Consider the following 24,301-nt stretch of genomic DNA (forward strand, 5'->3'; position numbering starts at 1 on the left):
TCCCCTTAGTCAAAAACAATCGAGGATGCCCTGCACCAAGTGCTAATCTACAAAATGAAATAAATTTAAATATTCGAAATAAGAAAGCAAATGTCGGCAGTTGCAGATTATATAACTGTTGTAGACTTAGAAATTCCAAGAGCATTTACTGACAAACTCTTAAAATAACAAGCCCAGATTCGTCTCTCCGCCTCCGGCGCCCCGCCCCTCTACCCTGTCCCCGACTGCCGGGCCTGCGCACGCGCAATTTTGGCGCATGCGCGTGGGGCGGAGAGGCGGAAGATGGCGGCTCCAAGCTTCCGCACACCGCTGCATGGGCACGTGGGCCGCGGGGCCTTCAGCAATGTGTATGAGCCCGCGGAGGATACGTTCCTGCTGCTGGACGCGCTCGAGGCGGCAGCGGCCGAGCTGACGGGGTGCGAGGAGGGCGAGGGTCTCCGCGGGAGAGGGCTCGGGCGTCCTGGAGAGGCGGCGGCGAAGGGAGAGCCAAGGAAAGGAGGGATGCTGTCTGCCCCAAGAGGGTCAGCATCGTTGGCGAACATTGACACCAGCACGCCGTTACAGACGATTTTCCTGTAGATACCTGTAATGAGCGGGCCAGGGATCTATCTACTTTCGTGTTGTTTTGGTCGCAGGAGCTACATAGCTCCTTGCCACGCCAGTGTGTGTCTTTTCCTTTCAGCTATTAGTCTCAAGAACACAAGCCCCTGAGAGCAGCGATATTATAACAAGTTCAAAAACCAAATATTCCGAAAATATTGCTAATTAGTATTAAATTTTTAGTAAGTATTAAAAGCTGCGTCGTATTTAATTTACTCAGTACACAAAAGCACCCTTTAGCAACTGAAGGGCACAAAAATGAAATGAGGTTGTGAGATCCTGGCGTGAAGTATTTTTAAACCCACTGAACAGCATACTCTGCCCTGTACCAATAGCCAGTTAGCCACGTGTGGCTACCGAATCCTTTAATTGTGGCTAGTGCGACTGCAGAACGTAATTTTTCATTTGACTTATAATTTTAAATAGCTACATAACTAGCAGCCTATGGAATTTTCCGTAGCACTTTATAAATAATAAAATTGACTTGTTGAAGTGCCCCCATAAATTTTAAATGACATTAAAAGAATACCTACATTGTAATTTTTTAATGAAAGGAATTTGAGTAATTAGATTTATTTGAAGATCGAGATCGAAATTGGTTTTCTCAAGATGAAACAGCTGTCAGGCTTCATAGATCTATATTTCTATATTGTGTTTATCTCTCTTAAACCTTGTCAGATTTTTCCATATATAAAAAGCCCCAACTCTTATTAAACTAGCTTTTCGTTGTAAACGATGGAACTTTGGGATTTACTGGAATATAGAATGGTACAGTACTGATTTTTATAATTTGTCTTTTAGTCTCAAGATGTCCCAGAAAGATTTACAAAGCACAAATTGCATTGCAAAGTATGCTGCGAAAGGAGCTGATTTTGTTATAAAGTTGGTTTATTTCTGGTCTTGGAATTCTGTTTATGAAAAGCAGGATAGTTATTTTCAAATAAAAGCCTCCTGGTAAGATTCAGCAGACTTCCCACAGAATAATAAAGTTTTGTCAGATAATGTGGACTGATTGCAAAAATTAGAAGGTGCTAGAGTTTGTTTTTGGATAGTTGTTTGAGGAGTTAGTTGCCAGAGAGACTTCCTAAAACCCATCAAACCTAGTTCTGTGATGGAGATAATTGGTGCTTTTGATGCATATGTAGATTATAGGCAGAGAAATAAATTTAATTGAAGGATAAAGTACAGTATAAGAAAGAATTTATTCAAAAGCATTTTAAAGTTACTACTAACATTCTAAGATCAGATACTCTGATCTTTTCCCAGTTCAGTGTACAGCTGTACAAATAAGGAATTTCTTTGCTGCTCTAAATCTATTAAAAGAAAGGGGGAATTTTTTTCCCTAGGATATGCTAATGGATTTGTGAATGTTACATACTTTTAAATGACAGAGAAAGCATCTTTCATAAATAAAGAATGTAATAATACTAACCCTATCATTGTGGGGAAGTACTAAACTAGGAGCTCCTTGTGAGAAGCATTGCCGCTTTTCATATTGGTATTTTCAATCCTCAACCTTATTCCATAGTTTTTATGTAATGTTTTATAGAAATTAATTGAAAGCCATCTATTTTATGGACTTAAATTACACACCCCAAACAATTTTGAGTTAAACGGTATTAAAAGCACGAAGTGGTTGTCAGAAATGAGTGTGTTTATAAATTTCTTTTATATTTTCATATTTGGGGACAAGTGATGCAAAGAAATACACAATAGAAGTAGATTGAGAGTCCTTTTCTGTGGTGTCTATTTTTATCCTACCAAACCATATTTATTTTGTTTTTTTTAGGGTGGAAATATGCCTTGAAGTAGGGTCAGGGTCTGGAGTGGTATCTGCATTCCTAGCCTCCATGATAGGTCCTCAAGCTTTGTACATGTAAGTATATCAAATTCATCCACATCTTCCACTAAGAAATTCACTAGGGTTATGACTGCTTGAATGAAATCATTTTTGTAAATAAATAATATATATCTGAAAGGGTCTACTTAAGTGTAGTGAGGACTTAGATTGTAAATTATTCTTCCCTAAAAATTATAATTGCATGTGCAAAACTGTTCCATCATACTGCATAATTATAGAAGCAACAAAATTATTTTAGGGTATTTCTAAATTTGAAATTTTGGGGGTAAATAGCCTGATTACCAGGAAAAATTAAAAGTTACTTAAATTTTTTAAGAAAATTTGAGAATATGGAAAGTTTAAAGAAGAAAATAAAAATCACTTCCGGTTCTACCACACATGGTCCAAGTGTGTTTCTTTTTTTCCCATTTCCTATGTTTTTCATTTAATATTGTAACATGATTTTTCAAAAATTCCTTTTAAGTTTTTGTGGTGGCACAGTATTCATTGGATTCATAATTTAATAAATTCCCTCAGATGTGTATGCACGTATGTGTGTTTTTCTACTCTTGCACATTATATCAATATAACAGTCTTTTCCATTAATATAACAAATCTTTGCTCTTTTTTCTTCACCATTATTAAAGCATTTTAATTTTTTTCTAAATCTGCTTTGTGTAAAAGTAGTGGAACATTTTCTAATTTTTCAGTAATAGATTTGCCTCATGGTCGTCAGATACAGTTTTCTTTCTTTTCTGTTTCTAGGTGCACTGACATCAACCCTGAGGCAGCAGCTTGCACTCTGGAGACAGCACACTGTAACAAAGTCCACATTCAGCCAGTAATCACAGACTTGGTGAGCTGTTCATCCTTGTCCAATAATAGTTTCCTTTTCAAATAAGGTTAAGAAGGGCGCCTGGGTGGCTCAGTCGTTAAGCGTCTGCCTTTGGCTCAGGGCGTGGTACCAGCGTTCTGGGATCAAGCCCCACATCAGGCTCCTCCGCTGGAAGCCTGCTTCTTCCTCCCACTCCCCCTGCTTGTGTTCCCTCTCTCGCTGGCTATCTCTATCTCTGTCAAATAAATAAAAACTCTTTTAAAAAAAAAAAAAAAACAAGGTTAAGATGATTAGGTCAAAGAAACTTGAGTGGTTAATTAATTTTTAGTCCACTAAATAGTATAATTTACAAAGTAAATTCTTGACTGATGTAATTCACCTTGTCCAAAATTCAAAGGAAATTTCTACTGTCTTGGAAGGATCAGTCATCTTTTGGTCAGAAGTGACAAAGAATCCAGTTCAGACTGGCTTAAGTAAAGAGAGTGTGTGGCTTCAGGCACAGCTGGCTCCAGGAACTCAAATGATATGACAGGCATCTTTTTCTTAAGCTCTGAACTTCTCTCTTTATTGGCTCTATTTCTAGATAGTCTTTCCCTTCATGGTAAGAAGATACTTGCATGTCGGTATCTTATTTCTCAGCAAACACCTCCGTCACCCCTCCATGGAAAGAAACTCTTTCTATTCAGGTAGTCTGACTAGCCCCAAAATGCATATTGCTTAGATCATCTTGGATCATATGCCATCTCTCAATCTCTCACTATGGCCAAAGGGGATTGAAATATAGAGATGACTGGTTTAGGCCTGAGTCATAGTCACACCCCAGCAGCTGCATTGGGATAAGCCCTACCCAAGCCACATGGATTGAGAATGAGAGAAGGTAGAGCTTAACCAATAGAGATCAAGGAGATAAAATCAGAAGAAAGAGGGGAATGAGGCCTGGGCAGGTAAAAACAGCACATCACAATTACAGAATCATCATTTTATTTTAAGTTACACATACATTTTCCAGTCACAGTTTTCCTTTAATATTTTAATTAGTAAGACTTGGATAATTTTGGATTTTTGTTGTTAGGAGTGCTTTTTTGTAAGCAAAAAATCATAACAGCATGTACTAGGTAGGGATAAGAAATAAAAATGCTTTCTGTGCTTCTTGACCTCTGTTATTCTTAAATGGTAAGAGTGCTTAGCTTTTCTGCTTTTTTAAACTCACAAATGATTTTTCAGCTTAGAAGGAATTAAGCCAAATGTGTAAGAAATTCTTACCTATTAGTAGAACTTGTTATTGCTATTAAAAACTAGATTATCAAGAAAGTACTCAGGTGATTTACGTGGGATCACCGTGGTGGTTTTGCCCTTTAAAATTTTAATTTGTTTCTTTAATGTGTCCGTGATTAGTGTTAAATATATGTTTTTGGTATAATAATAAAATTTTAGAGATATAAGAAATTCAGAGTATCTTTTTTTTTTTAACAGAGGTAGAAACTGAGGTGAGGTTCATTTTTTTAAAGTCACATAACTAAGAAAGTGATAAATACAGAATTTAAGCCCAGACCTTGGGACTGTAAATCTAGAGGTCTCACAGCTGTTTCAGGACGTGGCTCATGGTAGTTCGTGCCAGAGTCAGCTCTTTCAGTGGTTCAAGGTGACTGTGACGCTGAGTGCTGACAAAGAAAGAAGGAAGAAGTAGGCATTACCATAGGTATTATGATCCACTTACAAAAGTGTTTGTATTCAGGACGCTGGGCATAGATTACCGCAGCCATGATACAAAACCATAACTGAGCTTACCTGTTTACAAAGGAGCACTTTCATTTTGCTTCTTTTTTAGTTTTAGAAAAAAGACTTTTTCAGGGGGCGCCTGGGTGGCACAGCGGTTAAGCGTCTGCCTTTGGCTCAGGGCATGATCCCGGCGTTATGGGATTGAGCCCACATCAGGCTCCTCCGCTATGAGCCTGCTTCTTCCTCTCCCACTCCCCCTGGTTGTGTTCCCTCTCTCGCTGGCTGTCTCTATCTCTGTCAAATAAATAAATAAAATCTTAAAAAAAAAAAAAAAAAAAGACTTTTTCAGTTATGTCATATGCTTTTTCTTACATTCCTAAAACCAAGTAAACATAACTTTACCTTTGATCGATTCAGGGTCATTCATATGAACATTAGTTACTTTTCTGTGCTAGCTGTGATAATGAGGCTTATTCAGGGCTTTCTGCCTTTACACTGAGTAGCTAGAGCCTGCAGTGATTTTTATTTCCTCTCCTCTTTGTCTCTCTTTTCACTTGCTTTACGTTGTCTTATTTATTACCGTTACCTGTTGGTGGTATTTCCGCTCTCTCTTTCCATATGCTCTGTGCTAGAATACCAAACAAGTGATTTAGTTAAACTTGTATTTAAACTAAGAGTTCAGGGCCTCTGAATAAGAGCCTCTCATATGCATAAAGTACATTTTGCTATATCGATTTAAAACTTCTTATCAGAGGCCTTTTTTGCTTGCTTCCCAGTTCTCGGATCTGTTCTAATGCTCTGAGACCATCCAAAAGCTGAATATGGATGGGTGAGAGATGTGTGTGATTAGACCTTATATCCAGTCTACAATGACTTTCTAATTAAAATCCATTTTTCTTTTTAAACTGTATCATTTACCATGTTTTAATATTAATTTTTTCCTTTTTTTAAAATCCAGTACTGCAATGATTATTAGTATATAGTACCTCAAAGCCATTATAAACAATTACAAAGCAAATTGTTTTCTAGTTTCCTTACTCAACATTTCTGGAAAATTACCTTCTGGACTTTTTTTTCACAATGTGAGAAACTTAATTGCTTTATGTAATTGAAAATAAAGCTTTTGGGGGCGCCTGGGTGGCATGGCGGTTGAGCATCTGCCTTTTGCTCAGGGCGTGATCCCGGCGTTATGGGATCGAGCCCCACATCAGGCTCCTCCGCTGGGAGCCTGCTTCTTCCTCTCCCACTCCCCCTGCTTGTGTTCCCTCTCTCGCTGGCTGTCTCTATCTCTGTTGAATAAATAAATAAAATCTTAAAAAAAAAAAAAAAGAGTTTCTTTAAAAAAAAGAAAAAGAAAATAAAGTTTTTGATTATTTCAAATGTATTTCCTCACTGCAATATCACTACTGGAAGGAACAGCAGATGCACTAGTCATCTTCCTACTTTCAGACAAGGGTACACCTGAGTCACTTCCCTCAAAAATGTTACTTTTCACTCTTTAAATGAATAGAGAAAGAAAAGTTACCTCTGTAACATCTCCTCAAAGATACTATTTATGTGTTCTCTTTGAACTATATAGTTAACAGGCTTATTAAGATGACAAACATAGAATTGCTTTTAGAAACCTGGATAAATGGAAGTTGTAAACACTTTGTAAAGTGTTTCACGCCATGCATAAGTAGCCCAGTGATGTGCCCAGTACGGAGGTGGTATCACCGAGTATTAAATTTGAATCACATAATGTAAAAGCTCTTTCCTCTCTAATTCTCCTTCAGCCATTTTGATTACATCTGGGAGAAGGTCTCAGTTTTAACACTTTTTAAACACTTGCAAATGTCACTCTTTTTTTTTTTTTTTCTCTTAAAGATTGTATTTATTTATTATTTGTTTGAGAGACAGAGGGACTGTGAGAGAGCATGAGCAGGTCAGGAGAGGGAGAGGGACAAGCAGGCCCCCCGCTGAGCAGGGAGCCCGATGTGGGGCTTGATCCCAGGACCCTGAGATCATGACCTGAGCTGAAGGCAGACACTGAACCAACTGAGCCACCCAGGTGCCTCTGCAAATGTCTCTTTAACAAAGAGACAGATGGCTTGGGTCACTCTCAGACTGGCAGCAGTAACTATAACCATAATTTTTTTTAATTTATATCACATTTATCCTTGTAGTCATTTCTGTTTCCAGAAGGTAATACTGATATCCCTTTAGAGCAAATTTATTTAACCAAAAAAGGTCCATTTAAATCTAAAAAGAAAGAAAGAAAAGAAACAGACTCAGATTTCATGGGCAAGAGTCTATACAAGGTGGTAATTGAAGGAAATGGCTTTAGGGATGAGAAACCATCCAGATACGGTGTTTTTACTTTACTATGCCTGTGACAGTGCAGGGTGGCATGACCAGAAGCGGTCTTGTGAGGAGGCATGTAATTCAGTCATCAGAGGGATCAAAGGAATACTTTAAATGGCATTGTGCCCGAAAAGCACTTGGTTTAAAAAGACATTTTTGTCATGGTTCCACAGAAAATTGGACCCAGTGGTTGAAAGATGTACAAAATGCCAAACAACTGAGCTTTTCAGTGTCTCTTCCACTTTTTTCAGTCCTTTCTTTGATAGCTAATTGTTCCAGCCACTACATTTATGAGTAATTAAAGTAGAAAGCACATATATATACACGTATTTGTGCATATATTTATATATATATTATATATATATTTATATTTATATATAAATCTTCTGATGTTTTTTGTCATCTCATAAAACATTTCTCTTGGTTACAGAAAATTAATGTTTAAGTTAGAGCAATAGCTTTAGAGCCTGTGTATATCTGTATAGAACACAGGAGAGCTTGCTTCCTTATTTAATCTTCTAAAAGTGAACCTGGAGTGTAAACATCTGAGCTGTCAAAAAATACAGGCTTTTTGAAAACTTTATGTTCATTCTGATTAATAGTTTAATTTCCTGTTTTTAGGGAAATGCATATAAACTGTATCTGAATGAAAATGTAAAAATATTTATCTCTATCTCTGTCTACAGTTTTTGCTAACACATTGTTTTCTAAAAACATGGGAAGAAGGTATTTTTAAAGATTTATTTATTTATTTTAATTCTGAGTCCAGCTTAAAATTCTGACTATTGAAACTTTTAGGTCAAAGGCTTACTACCAAGATTGAAGGAGAAAGTTGATCTTCTGGTGTTTAATCCCCCCTATGTAGTGACTCCACCTGAAGAGGTAAGACATGTAACAAAATTTAATTATTAATATTTTCAGCTATTTTCTTTGTAAAATCAAACGAACTTCATGATATGATATTAGTCAGCTGCTGATTAACACAAACTGCTCTGATATGACTCATAATTGTCAATAATAAAGTATGTTGGTAGGCATAGGAAAGGAATCTCAAACTAATGGAAATACGGTGACTGATATTCATCCTTAAAATTCCCATTGAAATCAGGCCATATGTTTAAATTTGTGTATGTGTGTGTCCTTTATCATGAATGGCAAATTTGCAAAACTATTTTTAATCATCCTTAAATTCATTGTAGGAATTCTTTCTGAAAGTCAACAATTGCCTCCTCTCACAGGTATGGGTGGGTGATTGTTATTTCAGGTAGGGAAAAGAAACATCTTGAAATATATGATTTGGAAAATCTCAATAATGAAGAGATAAGTCATATCCCAATGTAAAGAGAGAATAGTCAAGGCAGACAAAGTTTAATAATGAACTAAGGCTAGCTTTCCTTGAATTATTCATGATCCTGTTTTATTCATCAATGAATCGTTCTCTGGCCAGGCTGATAACATTACGTTCTCCTCTACCAACATGGGAAAAGTCTGTGTAGCTGCTGTTGCTACTAAGGGCAGCTAAGCGGCTAAGAACCTGCTGCCCCTCTGACATAGGAACTCCTATGAGAACGAAAGTCGTTGTGACAAGGTGAACAGAGGTTGAGGACAATGCAACTTAATACAACTCTTTAGGAAAGGACTATGTGAATATATATCAAGAGTGATAAAAATGTTTCAGTCCAATAATTTCAGTCCTTGAGATATAATTTAAGAAAATCATTCAGGGGATGCCTGGGTGGCTCAGTCTCAGTTGAGCCTCTGCCTGTGGCTCGAGTCATGATCCCAGGACCCTGGGATCAAGTCCCACGTCAGGCTCCTTGCTCAGTGGGGAGCCTGCTTCTCCCTCTGCCTGCTGCTTGTGTGCTCTCTCGTTCTTTCTCTCTCTCTGACAAAAACATAAATAAATCTTTTTAAAAAAAAGAAAGAAAATCATTCAACAGTAGAATAAAAGTTGACATTCACAACAATATGTTTATTGCATGTTTATTTATGATGACAATATGAACAGAGGGGATGCAGTTAAGTAAATCATGGTCTATCAGGTGTACAAACTTCTGGCAAGACTAGAATGAAGAAGAGATTCTGGGAACATGGGGACACAAATGGGCTTCCTTTCTCCCACATCCCCACTAACTACTAAGCTATGTACTTGCTTCTCCTGAGCCTTACAGCTTCTGGGACAGGGAGATGATTGAGAGTAGGCAGGACCTCGAGCTCTTTCACAGTCCCCAGTCCCAGCAGCGAGAGCTAGTGTGATAATTCCTGTGAGTTGAGCAGTTAGCTGGAGGGCAGAATCAAAGCGCAGGACAGTGAAGACTTCCCTGAGCTTAAAAACATGTTTTACAAAATAAAATATTAGGAAATGAATTAAAAGAGACTCTGGTCTCTGTCAAGACCTGTATCAGTGTTCTGGAAACCAAACAAAAGATTTCAGTGCACAGAGCATGAAGATAAAAAGAAGGAAATCATGAAGGCAAAAGATAAGAGATTTAGAGGTTACTTCCAGGAGACATAATATAAAAATAATAATGGGAGTTTGTGCATATAAAAAATTGTGGCTATACTTACCAGTCTATCTAGAAACATGAGGGTAGGTACTTCTGGCTTGTGCCTGTGAGCTGTGAAAGATCACAAGCAGGCACAGCAAGGCTCAGGTAGCAGGCAAACAGCAGACCACCAAACAGGACCCCTCCCTGTGAAGATGGAAAGCCTCCCTCTCTGGTCTATAAGAATGTGCTTGGTGCCAGGAGACCCTTCCGTAGGGGCATTTCTAATGTAAGCAGATAAACCTGGCTGAGTATGCCTGGGGAGACATATAAACAGGGTCTAGCACAGAGGGGTCCTAGTCCATTGTGGAAGAGAATAATGAGAGACAGGCTTATCACCATGCACTGTGTCCACAGACCACTTTATCTGATGAAACATCCACAGAACGGGCTCCACCCAAATAAGGGGGTAAACCAAGGAAGAGGAAGGCAGGAGCCCCAGAAAAAGAAAAAGAAGTAATTCTAGGAATGCCAGGAAAGGGAAGTCTGTAGGAGGAACGTCTTGACAGAAAACAGAGGAACTGATAAATTTCCCAACATAATTTACTTTGTGGAAAATTGTACTGAGAAGTTTATGATAGATATGGGAATAATTTAAGTGAGATACAAGAAGGGGCACCTGGTGGCTTAGTTGGTTAAGCGTCCGACTCTTGGTTTCGGCTCCAGTCTTGATGTCATGGGTCATGCGATTGAGCCCCGCATAGGACTCCGTGCTCAGCAGGAGGCTGCTTGGATATTATCTCCCTCTACTCCTTCTCTGTTCCCTTGCTCTCTCTCTCTCTCTAAAACAAATAAATCTTTTAAAAAATTAGAAACAAGAAATTTAAGCAAATGAATGCATTGGATGCTCATCAGTAGCTACATAAGATGAGATACTTTTCCATTATAAAATCTTAGGTAGCCATTAGAAGAGTAAATCAGAACCATACCTGATCACATGAAGAGCTCATCTTAAGGTATTGTTGAGTAAGAAAAGCAAGATACAGGGTAAAAATATAGAATATAATCCTGTCTTTGTAAAACATGGACAAACAAGAAAAAACATGTGTATGTGTATGTGTGTGAGATGGGGAAGGAGCAAACAAGCAAAACAGTAAAAGGGGAAAGTGCAGCTTTTTTTAAAGCAGGTATATGAATGTATTTCCCTTATTTGTAAAATTATACACACACACACACACACACAGTTATAGGTATAAGGAAATTTACTTTAATGGAGAAATATATACCATTTAAATGAGTAAAAGCAGTAGGCATGGTTGTATACAATTTAAACTAAAATATGGATAAAACCATTGAAGGATATAGAAAGAAAATAATTGTTAATTGTTTTTGAAAGGTTTCTTCAAAATATTCTTTAGTTTTGAAAACAATATACAATGATAAGAATCTAAAGATTTTTAATACCATCTGAACTCTCATGGGTTTTGCTTCTATGATAGATTGTTACGGGAAAAAATGCTTTGGCGAGCCTTCATATATTAACTGGGTTCCTTAAAAAGGTCTGTACGATTCACACTTTAGAAGAGAGCCAGATGCAGCGGGACATGTTGAAACTAACTTCCTGCAAAGTAGATCTTATAATGCAAGATCTTCCTTTTAGTTTCTTCCTAATCGTTCTGTATTAAGAATCACCTCTCTCTCTCAATATAAACATTGCATAAAGAGTAACAACTATTACTAAGCACTTGATACGTGCAGAGCAATGTTTTCAAACTTCACATATATTTTCCCTGTTATTCCTAGCAATGGAAAAAGTTAATTTGTTACTGTTTTTCTACTTTTACAGTTGAAACTATTATTTTTCTGATTTTACAGATAAGGGAGGAAACTAACTCACAAAAATGACAAACTTACATGAGGTCACAGGGCTAGGAAATGGTGGGGCTCAGATTCAACTTTTCTGCCTCCTGGACAGCAGTAAAATACAAAGTATACACTTGTTTGGTGAATGTTACTTGTCAGAAAGATTCTGTGTGTGATTCTGAATGTAACTTGAAACAAAACAGTCTTCTTTAAATGGTCACAGGTAGGAAGTCACGGAGTAGAAGCAGCTTGGGCTGGTGGCAGAAATGGTCGGGAAGTCATGGACCGATTGTTCCCACTGGCTCCAGATCTTCTGTCACCTAGAGGATTATTCTATCTAGTTACCATTAAAGAAAACAATCCAGGTAATGCAGACCACTTTATCTTTTAACCACTTAACTTTGCTGAAATCTAAAGTTAATAGTGTTAAAGACTATAAAGTAACCTGAAATACTATAAATATAATCACTGACGACAGCTCACACAAACATAACATTCATATTGAAAGAATAGAGAGATTTTCAAGATAGAGTTTTTTCTGGTTTTAGAAAGTACTATTTTTTTAAAGGGAGAGAACAGTGTTTCTCCTAATTGATAAACTAATACTCAAACACAAAATCTGTAATTTCTTCTTTTAACACTTCACTCTGAATATCATGAATTTTCTCTCCACACTGTAGTCTTCATGCCCTTGACAATTCTGCTATGTACTCTTTAGTTCATGTGAAGTTTGTTATGAAAGCTAGCTCATGGTTTGGATTTTTAGATCTTGGTCTTCAGATGACTCCATAACTAGATTGACCATAATCTTTCTTCTCTTTCAGTACACAAGCTTAATTTTCATCTTACACCTTACATCCTTTGCCCCTCAAATCACATCATGATACTAAGTGTTGCTTTGTTTGTAACTCCATTTTCTTAATTCAGTCTTTTTAGTATTACTTATTTACAAAAGGGAAGGTGCTGCTTTTTTCAGTATGCGTGAAAGAAACAGGCTACTTCATTTACTTCCACTGTTCAATGTCACTGTTCAGTTTGCCCTACTTTCATTGACTTTTTTCATCCCAAAGGGAGTGTGGAAGGCCAGGATGGGAGCCAAGCAACTAAACGAATTACTTGCTATAATGACAAGTGTAATTAATGTTTCTGTTGAGTCCAGAGTAGCCACCACTGCAAAGCAAGGCCATTCAGTCTGATTAGAATTCTCCACAACACCTTGAAAATGCAAATGCTCCCATTTGACCGAGGTCCATTTTAATAGAAATTTACTTGGTGTACATTGTTTTCTCAGATGAGTAGAATTTGTAAATAGTCTCTGTTTATCATCTTATTAAACTTTAGTGATCATACACTCTTCACCAGATGATTTTAATTAGATTTTACCTTTTGTCTTAATTTTTATTCTAGAAGAAATTTTGAAAACAATGATGACGAGAGGTCTACAAGGGACTGTTGCACTTTCCAGGCAAGCAGGCCAAGAACTCCTCTCAATCCTAAAGTTCACTAAGTCCTAAGTTATAGTGTGTGATGCGTATTATGCTGGATATGTATATATTGATAATATATATTATATTGAATATATATATGAATATATATACAGAGGGAAGCTGAATGTATTTGGCATATTTGAAACTGAAGTCATTTCTTGGTTAACAAGGGAAATTAAGTGAAATTGTCTGGTTATATAGAAAAAGGTGGGGCGGGTACAGCATTCTTTTTTACCTAGGTAATCAAGCCTATAGAAATAGTTGCATAAATGCTAGTAAATGCATATATAATATACATTATTTGCATTTTATATATAGAACCGGAACATGAGTGATGTATCCAGCCACAGACACGAGTCAGGTCTGAAGGTGCTCCTATTGTACCATTGAGTGAATCAAAAGCAAATTACAAAACAGTGTAATCCTGTATGTATAATTTTGAAACCCAGTGGAGAGGGGGTGTGTATGTGAACATAGGAACGTCTCAGAAGCTAAATGGCAGGAGGGAACAGGGAACTCTACTCTTTTATGGTAGCATTTACACAGTGATAACAAATGACTTGTATAAATTTTAAAAGGTTTTCGTTTAAAAATTTTTTTAAATTTACTTTCACTTGCTCATTGTCTCCATTCTATTTCTGTTATATAGAATGCCTTCTGCCTCCATGTTTCTCCCTGGTCATGTTTTTCCTACCTTTTATCCTTTATCATATATTTCTGTTTTCTTCTGGCCTATATGTGTAGGATCAGAGTGAGTGGAGTCTAGAATTTATTGTTAATTGGGCTACGTTCAGAATCAACTGGAGAAGCTTTTTAAGATTATAAATTCCTAAGCGCCACTATACACTGGTGGAATCCTCTGCTGAACAGACCTAAAAACTGCATCTTTTAAAATGTGCTTCCCAGTGTTCCTTAAGGTAATGCACCAAATCTTAGAACTATTGTTTTAAATCGCATTCTTAGTTAATGCTTAGGACAATGCACAGAAAGAGTGGAATTACCCTCCTTTGATGTCCAGAAAGGTCAAATAACTTGTTCAAAGAAGCACAGTAGTTACAGAGTAAAGCCAAGTATGGCAGCATTCAGACACAGATCTGACTTCCAAACACTTTTTTTCAATTTGCTTATACTGCTTTCAGCAGTAAAGATGTCAAAATTAGTATTTACTTGAATCTTATATCTGTAAATATATTCCCCTTCCCAGAAACAGTCATCTGAAATGTTACAATTAAAAAAAAAAAAAAAAAGGTTAAAAAAATTTAGAACTTTATTGTGGGTTTTTAGTTATAATTTTGGAGAATGGGGTCTTGAATATTTTCAGATAATGTTTGAAACACTGCAAAATCAGCATAGAAGACTTCTATCAATATAGGAGATTAAAAACCGTAGAAATGCTACATTAAAGTCCCCCAAACTTCACATGCATAGCTGTTAATGGACTAAATTGTGTCCCCCCCCAAATTCACATGTTGAAGTCCAAACCTCAAGGTGAGTGTATTTGGAGGTGGGCCTCAAAGAGGTAATGAAGGTGAAAGGAGGCTATCAGGGAGGCCCTGATCCAGTCTGACTGGCCTCCTTCCAAGAAGAGATTAGGACATACAGAGAAACCAGGGATGCTTGCACACAGATGAAAACCATATGAGACGCAGTGGGAAGGCAGCCGTCTGCAAGCCAAGGGGAGAGACTGCAGAAGAAACCCAACCTGCTGACACCTTGCTCTTGGACTTCAGCCTCCAGAACTGTGAGAAAGTAAATTCCTGTTGTTGAAGCCACCCAGCCTATGGTCTTTGTCCTAGTGGCCATAGCAGACTCATAGAGTAATTAAAGACAGGGAAATACGTGCTTTCTGCAAACAAGAGAAAGCAGTGCTAGTGTGAAAGGGGGATGCTGTGTCCTGGTGGTCAGTAACTGTGGCCCGGAGCCCTCAGGAGGAGAGGTGCTCATTCAGCTCTCTGTGTTAAGAGCGAGCTATCAAATACAGGAAGAAAGAGGACCTGTAAAACCGCATCACTTAGCCCAAGGGAAGCAGCAAAAAAACTGCTTGTACCTTGAATGAAAAGAAAAATAGTAATAATCTATTACTATTATAGATTGTGCTACCCTCTGTTGTAGGATTTAATTCATACTGTCTATGTGAGGTAGCAACATTAACATAAAATAATTAACATTAAATGTAAACCATTGATCACCGAGAAGCTACAATAATGAGAGCAGAAAAAAACAAGAACAAAAACAAAAAAAAACTATTAGACACCTAAGGGATATAAACAGTGGAATGAATTATTATATTCAGATTGTGGAATGTTTGACATGTTTAAAGGATTAACATAAAGGAAAGCTCACAAGAAGAAACTGGAAAGAACAAATTGAAGTTGACTTTTAAAAATGAGAGAGACATGGAAATGCATTAGTGTTAATTTGTGCTTACCAAAACAAAAAACAGTGTATTTTAAAACATAGGAGTGATAATATTCCATTCCAAAATTTAGCTGTAGTTCTTTTACTTTTTGTTTCCTTTTTCCCTCATACTGGAAAGAAAAAGGAATACAAATTAAAATAGGACGAAAAAAAAAAGAAAAATTCAGACAGGACTGAAAAGAGGAAACGATTAAGAGAAATATAGCCATGTTAGGAACGCTTATGACTAAATGTAAATCATTCTATGTGTAGATGTAGTATGTTATTCATACATACACTAAAATTACTTTGCATATATAATAATACAATACATACAATGCCTATATCCATTCTGTTTTCATTTTTCTTTTTATGTAAACTTTGTATTGAGGTGGAACATACCTTATAGATTCTATATGTCATAAGTGTCTAGCTTGATGGATTTTTATGAAGTCAGCATCCATTTGAACTACACCCAAATCAAGAAATGGAACATTACCAGCATTCCAGAAGCTCCACCAGATTCCCTTCCCAGTCATCACCTCCCACTCACCAAGGGAAACCATTGCCTGGCTGTTTGTATTAGTTTTTCATTCCTGCATAGCTAACGGCTCTAACTTTACTGGTGTTAGCACAAATTTATGGTCTCACAGTCTTTTTGGGTTAGGAGTGTGGGTATAGTGAGCTGGATTCACTGCTTAGAATCTCACCAGGCTGTAGTAAAGGTGTTGGTCATGGCTGTGATCTCATCTGGGGTTCAGGGTCCTGAATCACTGTTTTCTGGCTGTCGGCTAGGGATAATTCTCACCTTCTACAGGCCTCTCTTGGATCTTTGTACCATGATCACCTCCACGGGCAGTTCACAGAATGGTCGCTTGCTTCTTTATGGCCAGCAGGAGAATTTCTCTACCTTCAAATCTACAGTGAGGGCCTAGAATCTCTTTGAAAGGGCTCATCTGATTAGGTCAAGTTCACCCAGTATAATCTTCCTTTTAATTAATCCAAACTCAACTGATTAGGGACCTTAATTACAACTGCAAAATTTCTTTACTATTGCCATTTAATGTAGCCTAATTACAGAGAGAAATCAAGTCATTCATAAGTCCTACCCACAGTCAAAGGATGGGCATGACACAGTGCAGGTACATCAGTGGGAATGAACCTTGCAGGCCGTCTTAGAATTCTGTTACATTCCTTATACTACAGATACGGTCTTCCTGCTTTGAACCTGTATTAATGAATCATATGGTCTATACCCTTTGGTGTCTAGATTCTTTCATTCAGTAGTGTTTTTGTGAGACTCTTCCATGCCTTTGTGTACAGCAGTGATTTATTCATTCTCACTTCTGTATGTTCTGATTATTTCCATTGTATGAATATATCAAAACTTATCCATTCAGCTGAACACATACCTACCAGTTATCTTCAGCTTTAATAAAAACAGGTTCCCCAAAAGTCACTTTTTAAAAAAATGAGAAACAGAATTCCTAAAATCAAAACCCACAATGGACAGGGTAAACAGCCGAAAAGAGAATTAATGAACTGAAAAAAATTCATAGAGTGCTGCCCAAAAAGATAAAAGGAAAATATGAAGGAACAATAATGATTATGAAGGATAAAACAAGCAAGAGTCCCAAAAAAGAATGTAAGAAAGGCAATATTTGGAAAGATAATGGCTAATATTTTTCCAGAATTGACTTTTTAAAAAGAAGATAGATCCAGGAAGCACAAACAAAAAAAAAGGGAAATCCACACCTAGACATACAGTAGTGACATTGCAAAACATCAAAGACAAAGAGATCTTAAAAGGTGATCAAAGGGAAGGAACAACTCACTGTTAAGCAGGGGTTGGCAAAGTTTTCTGTAACTAAAATACTGGAGCACAACCCTGGCAGTTCATCCGTGTATTGTGTGTGGCTGCTTTGGCCTACAGTGGCAGAGGTGAGTAGTTGCAGCTAAGACCACAGAAACCACGTAGCCCACAAACCACAAAATATTTACCATTTATCCCTTTAATATGTTTGCCAACACTGCTACAAAGGACCTATAATTAAAGTAACAACAGATTTCTTAAACAGTAACAAAGGAAGCCAGAAGCTAGTGGAGTAACATCCTGGAAGTGTTGGGAGTAACGGACCATCTGTTGTGTTCCAACAAAACTCTGACAAGTAAGGCTTTAAAAAGTAGATAAAAATGAGGGAGTTTACCAACAAGAGATCTACAGTAAAGGAACTTCTGAAAGGTGTATTTCAGGGGCACCTGGGTGGCTCAGTAGGTTAAGCAGCTGCCTTCAGCTCAGGTCATGATCCCAGGGTCCCAGGATCGAGCCCCACATCAGGCTCCCTACTCAGCGGGGAGTCTGCTCTCTCTTCTCTGCCAGTTCCCCTGCCTATGCTCCTGCTCTCTCTCTGTCAAATAAGTAAATAAAATCTTTTAAAAAATAACAAATAAATAAATAAAAGATGTATTTCAGGGGAAAGGAAAACCATCCCAGAAGGCTCAAATGGGGGGTGCCTGGGTGGCTCAGTGAGTTAAGCATCTGCCTTCAGCTCAGGTCATGAGCTCAGATCACCCAGCTCGTGTTGTCTTTTGCTCTCTCTCAAATAATAAAATCTTAAAAAAAAAAAAATGTCTCAAATGGAAGAATTACTGATGGCAAATAAAGTGGGAAATGTGTACATAAAGGCAAACAAACATATAAAATACTAATAATTATAGTGTGATTTATCTGGCTTGAAAATAATAACTAAAATAGTAAACAGTTGCATATAAATAGGGCATTTTGATCAACAGGGTAAAGTGTTCTAAATTCTTTGTATTGTTCAGGAGGCAAAGGAATGACTTAATATGTATGTATGGTAGGATAAATAATAAGCCCTCCAAGATATCCATGTTCTAATCCCTAGAATCTATAAATGTGGCTTTATGTGGCAAAAGGAACGTCACAGATGTGATTAAGGGGTTTCAGATGGGGAGATTATCCTAGATTATCCAGGTGGGCCCTGAGTCAAGTTACAAGTGTCTTGTAAGAGAGAGGGAGAGGGAGATTTTAAATCAAAAAAGAAAGTGTTATGATTTTGAAGATGGAGCAAGGGACCATGAGCCAAGGAGTGCAAGAAATGAGCTCTGGAAGCTAAAAGAGACAAGGAATTGATTCTCCCCTAGAGCTTCCTGAGAGAGTCAGGCTCTGCTGACACCTTAGTCTTGGACCAGAGAAACACATTTCAGACTTCTGGCCTCCAGAACCCTGAGAGGATACATTTCTATTGTCCTAAAGTTGTAATTTGTGCCAGCAGCCCTATGAAAGTAATACAGTATGGTCAGAGTTCAAGAGTAACTAGAAAACAGTAGAAACAGGAGAGGTAAATAGCAAATTAGAAGACAAAAGGCCTTGGGGTGCCTGGATGATGCAGTTAAGCATCTGACTCTTGGTTTTGGCTCAAGGGGTCATGAGATCGAGCCTGCATTGGGCTCTGTGCTCAGCGTGGCGTCTGCTTGAGATTCTCTTCCCCCTCTCCTTCTGCCCCTCCTGCTCGTGCTCTCTCTTTCTCTCAGATAAATCTTTAAAAAAAAAATAGCCTCAATTAAAAAAAAATAGAAAAGGGAGGCAAATCAAAAGGTGAAGTGATGGGGCGCCTGGATGACTCAGTAAAATGTGTGACTCTTGATCTTGGAGTTGTGAGTTCGAGCCCCACCTTGGGTGTACAGATTACTCCAAAATAATACCTAAAAAAAAAAAAAAAAAAAAAAAAGCTAAAGTGATATAATTTAGAATATCTCAGTCATCAAATAATGGAATCAAGCTATCTAAATAGAAGACATGATTTTTTTAAATTTCAATTATAGTGATTATAAGAGACTTCTCTGAAGTATAAGTACATTTTAAGACTGGAAATAAAAGGGCCTCTGGGTCTTTCAGTCGGTTAAGCGTCGACTCCTGATTTTGGCTCAGGTCATAATCTCAGAGTCGTGAGATCAAGCCTGTATCAAGTTCTGTGCTTGCTGGGGAGTCTGCTTGAAATTCTCTCTGTTCCTCCTCCCACTTGCTCTCTCTCTCAAATATATAAATAAATCTTTAAAAAAGAAAAAGACTGGGGTGCCTGGGTGGCGCAGTCGTTAAGTGTCTGCCTTTGGCTCAGGGCGTGATCCTGGCATTCTGGGATCGAGCCCCATGTCAGGCTCTTCCGCTGGGAGTCTGCTTCTTCCTCTCCCACTCTCCCTGCTTGTGTTCCCTCTCTCGCTGGCTGTCTCTCTCTGTTAAATAAATAAATAAAATCTTAAAAAAAAAAAAAGAAAAAGACTGGAAATAAAGTGATGAAGGAAGATCTATCAGACAAATCAACAAGGTGAGCTAGTTCCCTTAATAGCTCATTGTACTGGGTTAAATAGTGCCTCCGCCTGATTCATGTCTAACCAGAACCTGTCAAGGTGACCTTATTTGGAAAGAGGGTCTCTGCAGATGTAATCAAGTTAAGATGACATCATACTGGGTTAGAGTGGGCCCTAAGTCCAATATGACTGGTGTCCTTGTAAGAAGAGGGAAATTTGGATGTAGAGATGCAGATATGGAAAATGCCATGTGAAGATGAGGCAGAAATTGGAATGATGAGTCTACAAACCAAGCAATGCCAAGGATTGCTGGCAGCTACCAGAAGCTAGGAGAGGCAAGAAAGGATTCTTTCCTAGAGCTCTCTTAGAGAGGGTGGCCCTGCTGACACCTTGACCTCAGACTTCTGGCCTCCAGGACTCTGAGAGAATACATCTCTGGTGCTTTGGGCTGTCTGCTCTGTGACACTTTGTTACAGCAGCCTTGGGAAGCTCAGACACGGACAGTCCGAAAGCATTGTTAGAATGCACACTAAAGAATGAGAAAAGAATATCACCAGGCAGATATTCACAGTTATAAACTTGAGTGCAACTAGTAAACTAGCCTCATGCTCTATAAAATAAAAATAGAAATACAAATATAAATTGACAAATCTATCATATAGGAAGATTTCACATCACCCCTCAATAACCACTGCATCAAGGAGATACACAAAAATGATAAAGGTAGATTTGAATAGTAGATATAAGGTGGACTTACAATACAGAATTCTGGAAGCAACAGTTAGAGAATACATCAGTATACATGGGGTATTTACAAACCTAATTACATATTAGGCCAAGAGCAAGTTCCCTGTAAAATTCAAAGAATCGGTATCATATAGTCTATATTCTCTGATTATAATGCAATTAGGTTATAAATCACTAAGAAAAAGATATATTTTAAAACTTCATGCATTTGCAAAATTAAAAACATGCTCCTGAATAATTCATAGTTCAAAGAATAATAATTGGCATTTTTAAAATTAATGACAAGAAAATTTCAGTATCAGAATTTAGGGAATGCAGTGGAAGTAAAACTGAGAATGAAATTTACAGCGTTAAGTGCTTATTTTTTTAAAAAAGTCTCAAAATTAATATACTAAGTGTCCAATTTGAAGTTAGAATATGGCCAAGTAGAAAATAGAGACTATAATAAACATAAGAGCAAAAAACAATTTTAAGAGACAATGTCAAAGGGTGAAATTTGAAAAAATCTGTTTATATTGATAAAAAGAAAAGGCACAAATGGGAAGAACACTATGAACACTTTGGTGCCAGTAATTTTTAAACGGAGATGAACTGGACAACATCCTAGAGCAGTGGTACTCAAACCAGCATTCTCCCAGAATCCTCTGGGGGACTTGTTAAACCACAACATTGCTGTTAAGACACCCCTGGAGTTCCTTCAGCAGGACTTGAGAATTTGCATTCTAACAAGTTACCAGGTGTGATAGGTTTAAATAATTCTCCGCAAAGATACCAGGTCCTAATCCCTGGAACCTGTAAATATTACCTTTATGGCAAAGGGTGAATATTACTTTTTAAGACAAAAGATGTAGTTAAGGACCTTGAGATGGGGAGACTATCCTGGATGGTCTGTGTGGGCCTTGAATGCAGTCACAAGTATATCCACTTGTATGGCTAAGAGGAAGAGGAAGATGCCTCCGTAGAGGAGGCGAAGGTGATGTGACCATGGAGGCAGAGACAGGAGTGCTGTAGTCAGGGAAGGCCAACAGCCGCCTTGTCTGGAAGAGGTGAGAACAGATTTTCCCCTAAAGCCTCTGGAGGAAGCATGGCCATGTCATCACCTCGATTTTGGCCCAGTGAAGCCGATTGCAGATTCCTAAACTCCAGAACTGTGAGAGAATATATTTCAGTGGTTAGAAGCCGCCACATTGGCCACAATTTGTTACAGTGGCTCCAAGAAACTAACATACCAAATGCTGCTGCTGCTGCTCTCGGAGGAAAAAAAAGCTTATCAAAACTGATGATAAGACATTTGCAAATATCTTCTCCCATTCTGTCGGTTGTCTTTTGGTTTTGTCGACTGTTCCCTTTGCTGTGCAGAAGCTTTTTATCTTAATGAAGTCCCAATAGTTCATATTTTGCCTTTGTGTCCCTTGCCTTTGGAGACGTGTCTAGCAAGAAGTTGCTGCGGCCGAGGTCACAGAGGATGCTGCCTGTGTTCTCCTCAGGGATTCTGATGGATTCCTGTCTCACATTTAGGTCTTTCATCCATTTTGAGTCTTTTTCTGTGTATGGTGTAAGAAAATGGTCTGGTCTCATTCTTCTGCATGTGGCTGTCCAATTTTCCCAACACCATTTGTTGAAGAGACTTTTTTCCATTGGATATTCTTCCCTGCTTTGTCAAAGATTGTTAGTTGACCATAGAGTTGAGGGTCCATTTCTGGGTTCTCTATTCTGTTCCATTGATCTATATGTCTGTTTTTGTGCCAGTACCATACTGTCCTGATGATGACAACTTTGTAATATAGCATGAAGTTGAGAACTGTGATGCCACCAGCTTTGGTTTTCTTTTGCAGCATTCTTCTACCTATTCGGGGTCTTTTCTGGTCCCATACAAATTTTAGGATTATTTGTCCCAGCTCTGTGCAAAATGTTGATGGTGTTTTGATAGGGATTGCGTTGAATGTGTAGATTGCTCTGGGTAGCATAGACATTTTAACAATGTTCTTCCAATGCATGAGCATGGAATGTTTTTCCCATTTCTTTGTGTCTTCCTCAATTTCTTCATAAGTGTTCTACAGTTTTCAGAGTACCGATCCTTTACCTCTTTGGTTAGGTTTATTCCTAGGTATCTTATGGTTTTTGGTGCAATTACAAATGGGATTGATTCCTTAATTTCTCATTCTTCTGTTTCAGTGTATAGAAAAACAACTGATTTCCGTGCATTGATATTATATCCTGCCACTTTGCTGAATTCTTGTGTGAGATCTAGCAATTTTGGGGTGGAGTCTTTTGGGTTTTCTACTTAGAGTATCATATCATCTGTGAAGAGTGAGAATTTGACTTCTTTGCTGATTTGGATGCCTTTTATTTCTTTTTGTTAACTGATTGCTGAGGCTAGGATCTCTAGTACGATGTTGAACAACGGTGGTCAGCTAAAGGGCTAGTATTCAAGATCTATAAAGAACTTATCAAACCTAGGACCCAAAAACCAAATAATCCTGTCAAGAAATGGGCAGAAGACACGAACAGACACTTCTCCAAAGAAGACGTACAAATGGCCGACACACAGATGGAAAGATGCTCACCATCCTTATCACCAGGGAAATGCAGATCAAAACCACAATGAGATACCACCTCACACCTGTCAGAATGGCTAAAATTAACAAGTCAGAAAACAACAGATGTTGGCGAGGATGCAGAGTAAGGTGCAACCTCTTGCACTGTTGGTGGGAATGCAAACTGGTGCAGCCACTCTGGAAAACATATGGAGGTTCCTCAAGAAGTTAAAAATAGAGCTACCCTATGACCCAGCAATTGCACTACTAGGTATTTTCCCAAAGGACACAAACATTGTGATCCAAAGGGGCACCTGCACCTTAATGTTTATAGCGGCAGTGTCCACAGTCGCCAAACTATGGAAATCCTTGGACAAATGAATGGATAAAGAAGATGTGGTATATATACAATGGAATATGACTCAGCCATCAAAAAAGAAAAGAAATCTTACCATTTGCAATGATGTGGATGGACCTAGAGGGTATTATGCTAAGTGAAATAAGTCAATCAGAGAAGGACAATTATCCTATCATTTCACTCATATATGGAATTTAAGAAACAAAACAGAGGATCAGAGGGGAAGGGAGGGAAAAATAAAATAAGGCAAAATCAGAGAGGGAGACAAACCACAAGAGACTCTTAACTATAGGAAACAAACTGAGGGTTGCTGGAGGGGAGGTGGGTGGGGGATGGGGTAACTGGATGGTGGGATGTAATGAACACTGGGTGTTTTATGCAACTGATGAATCACTGAACTCTACCTCTGAAACTAATAATACACTATATGTTAATTAATTGAATTTAAATAAAATTTTAAAAGAAGAAAAAACTAATGAGAAATAATAAGCCTGAATGATTATATGATTATGAACTCCCCTTCCAAAAAGTTTAAAAGTTCAGATACAGATGGTTTTACAAAGGTGAGTTTTACAAAATTTTGAAAGACCAGATTATTTCAGTTTCATACAAGTTTTTGCAGAGAATCAAGAAAGAGAGCCTCCTTCCTGTAGTAGTCGGGGAGGAGAACTGCTGTAGCAATCTCCAAATCTATATGGCTTAACAAAATAAACAAGATAAAAGTGAATGCTTGCTCAGGTCACAGGCCAGAATGGTTGTG

General features: G+C 37.9%; 1 protein-coding gene across 5 annotated transcripts in view; it reads left to right on the top strand.

Annotated features, from left to right (window-relative positions):
• Positions 1-255: 255 nt before the first annotated feature.
• Positions 256-24,301, top strand: part of N6AMT1 (N-6 adenine-specific DNA methyltransferase 1) — a 40,179-nt gene continuing 16,133 nt past the window's right edge. For 2 of the 5 annotated variants that reach the window (XM_057306503.1, XM_057306502.1), the window contains exons 1-6: positions 263-521; positions 2,390-2,476; positions 3,206-3,296; positions 8,136-8,219; positions 11,910-12,051; positions 13,094-13,151. In XM_057306503.1, coding sequence (XP_057162486.1) covers positions 283-521; positions 2,390-2,476; positions 3,206-3,296; positions 8,136-8,219; positions 11,910-12,051; positions 13,094-13,151 — 701 coding nt within the window. In that variant the 5' untranslated portion in view covers positions 263-282. Of the gene's footprint in view, positions 522-2,389; positions 2,477-3,205; positions 3,297-8,135; positions 8,220-11,909; positions 12,052-13,093; positions 24,025-24,301 lie in introns of those variants that run through there. The other 3 variants (XM_057306504.1, XM_026517014.4, XM_048214901.2) reach the window with 3 other exon arrangements.

The sequence above is a fragment of the Ursus arctos genome, unplaced genomic scaffold (genome assembly GCF_023065955.2).
Source record: "Ursus arctos isolate Adak ecotype North America unplaced genomic scaffold, UrsArc2.0 scaffold_4, whole genome shotgun sequence".
Taxonomy (NCBI): domain Eukaryota; kingdom Metazoa; phylum Chordata; class Mammalia; order Carnivora; family Ursidae; genus Ursus; species Ursus arctos.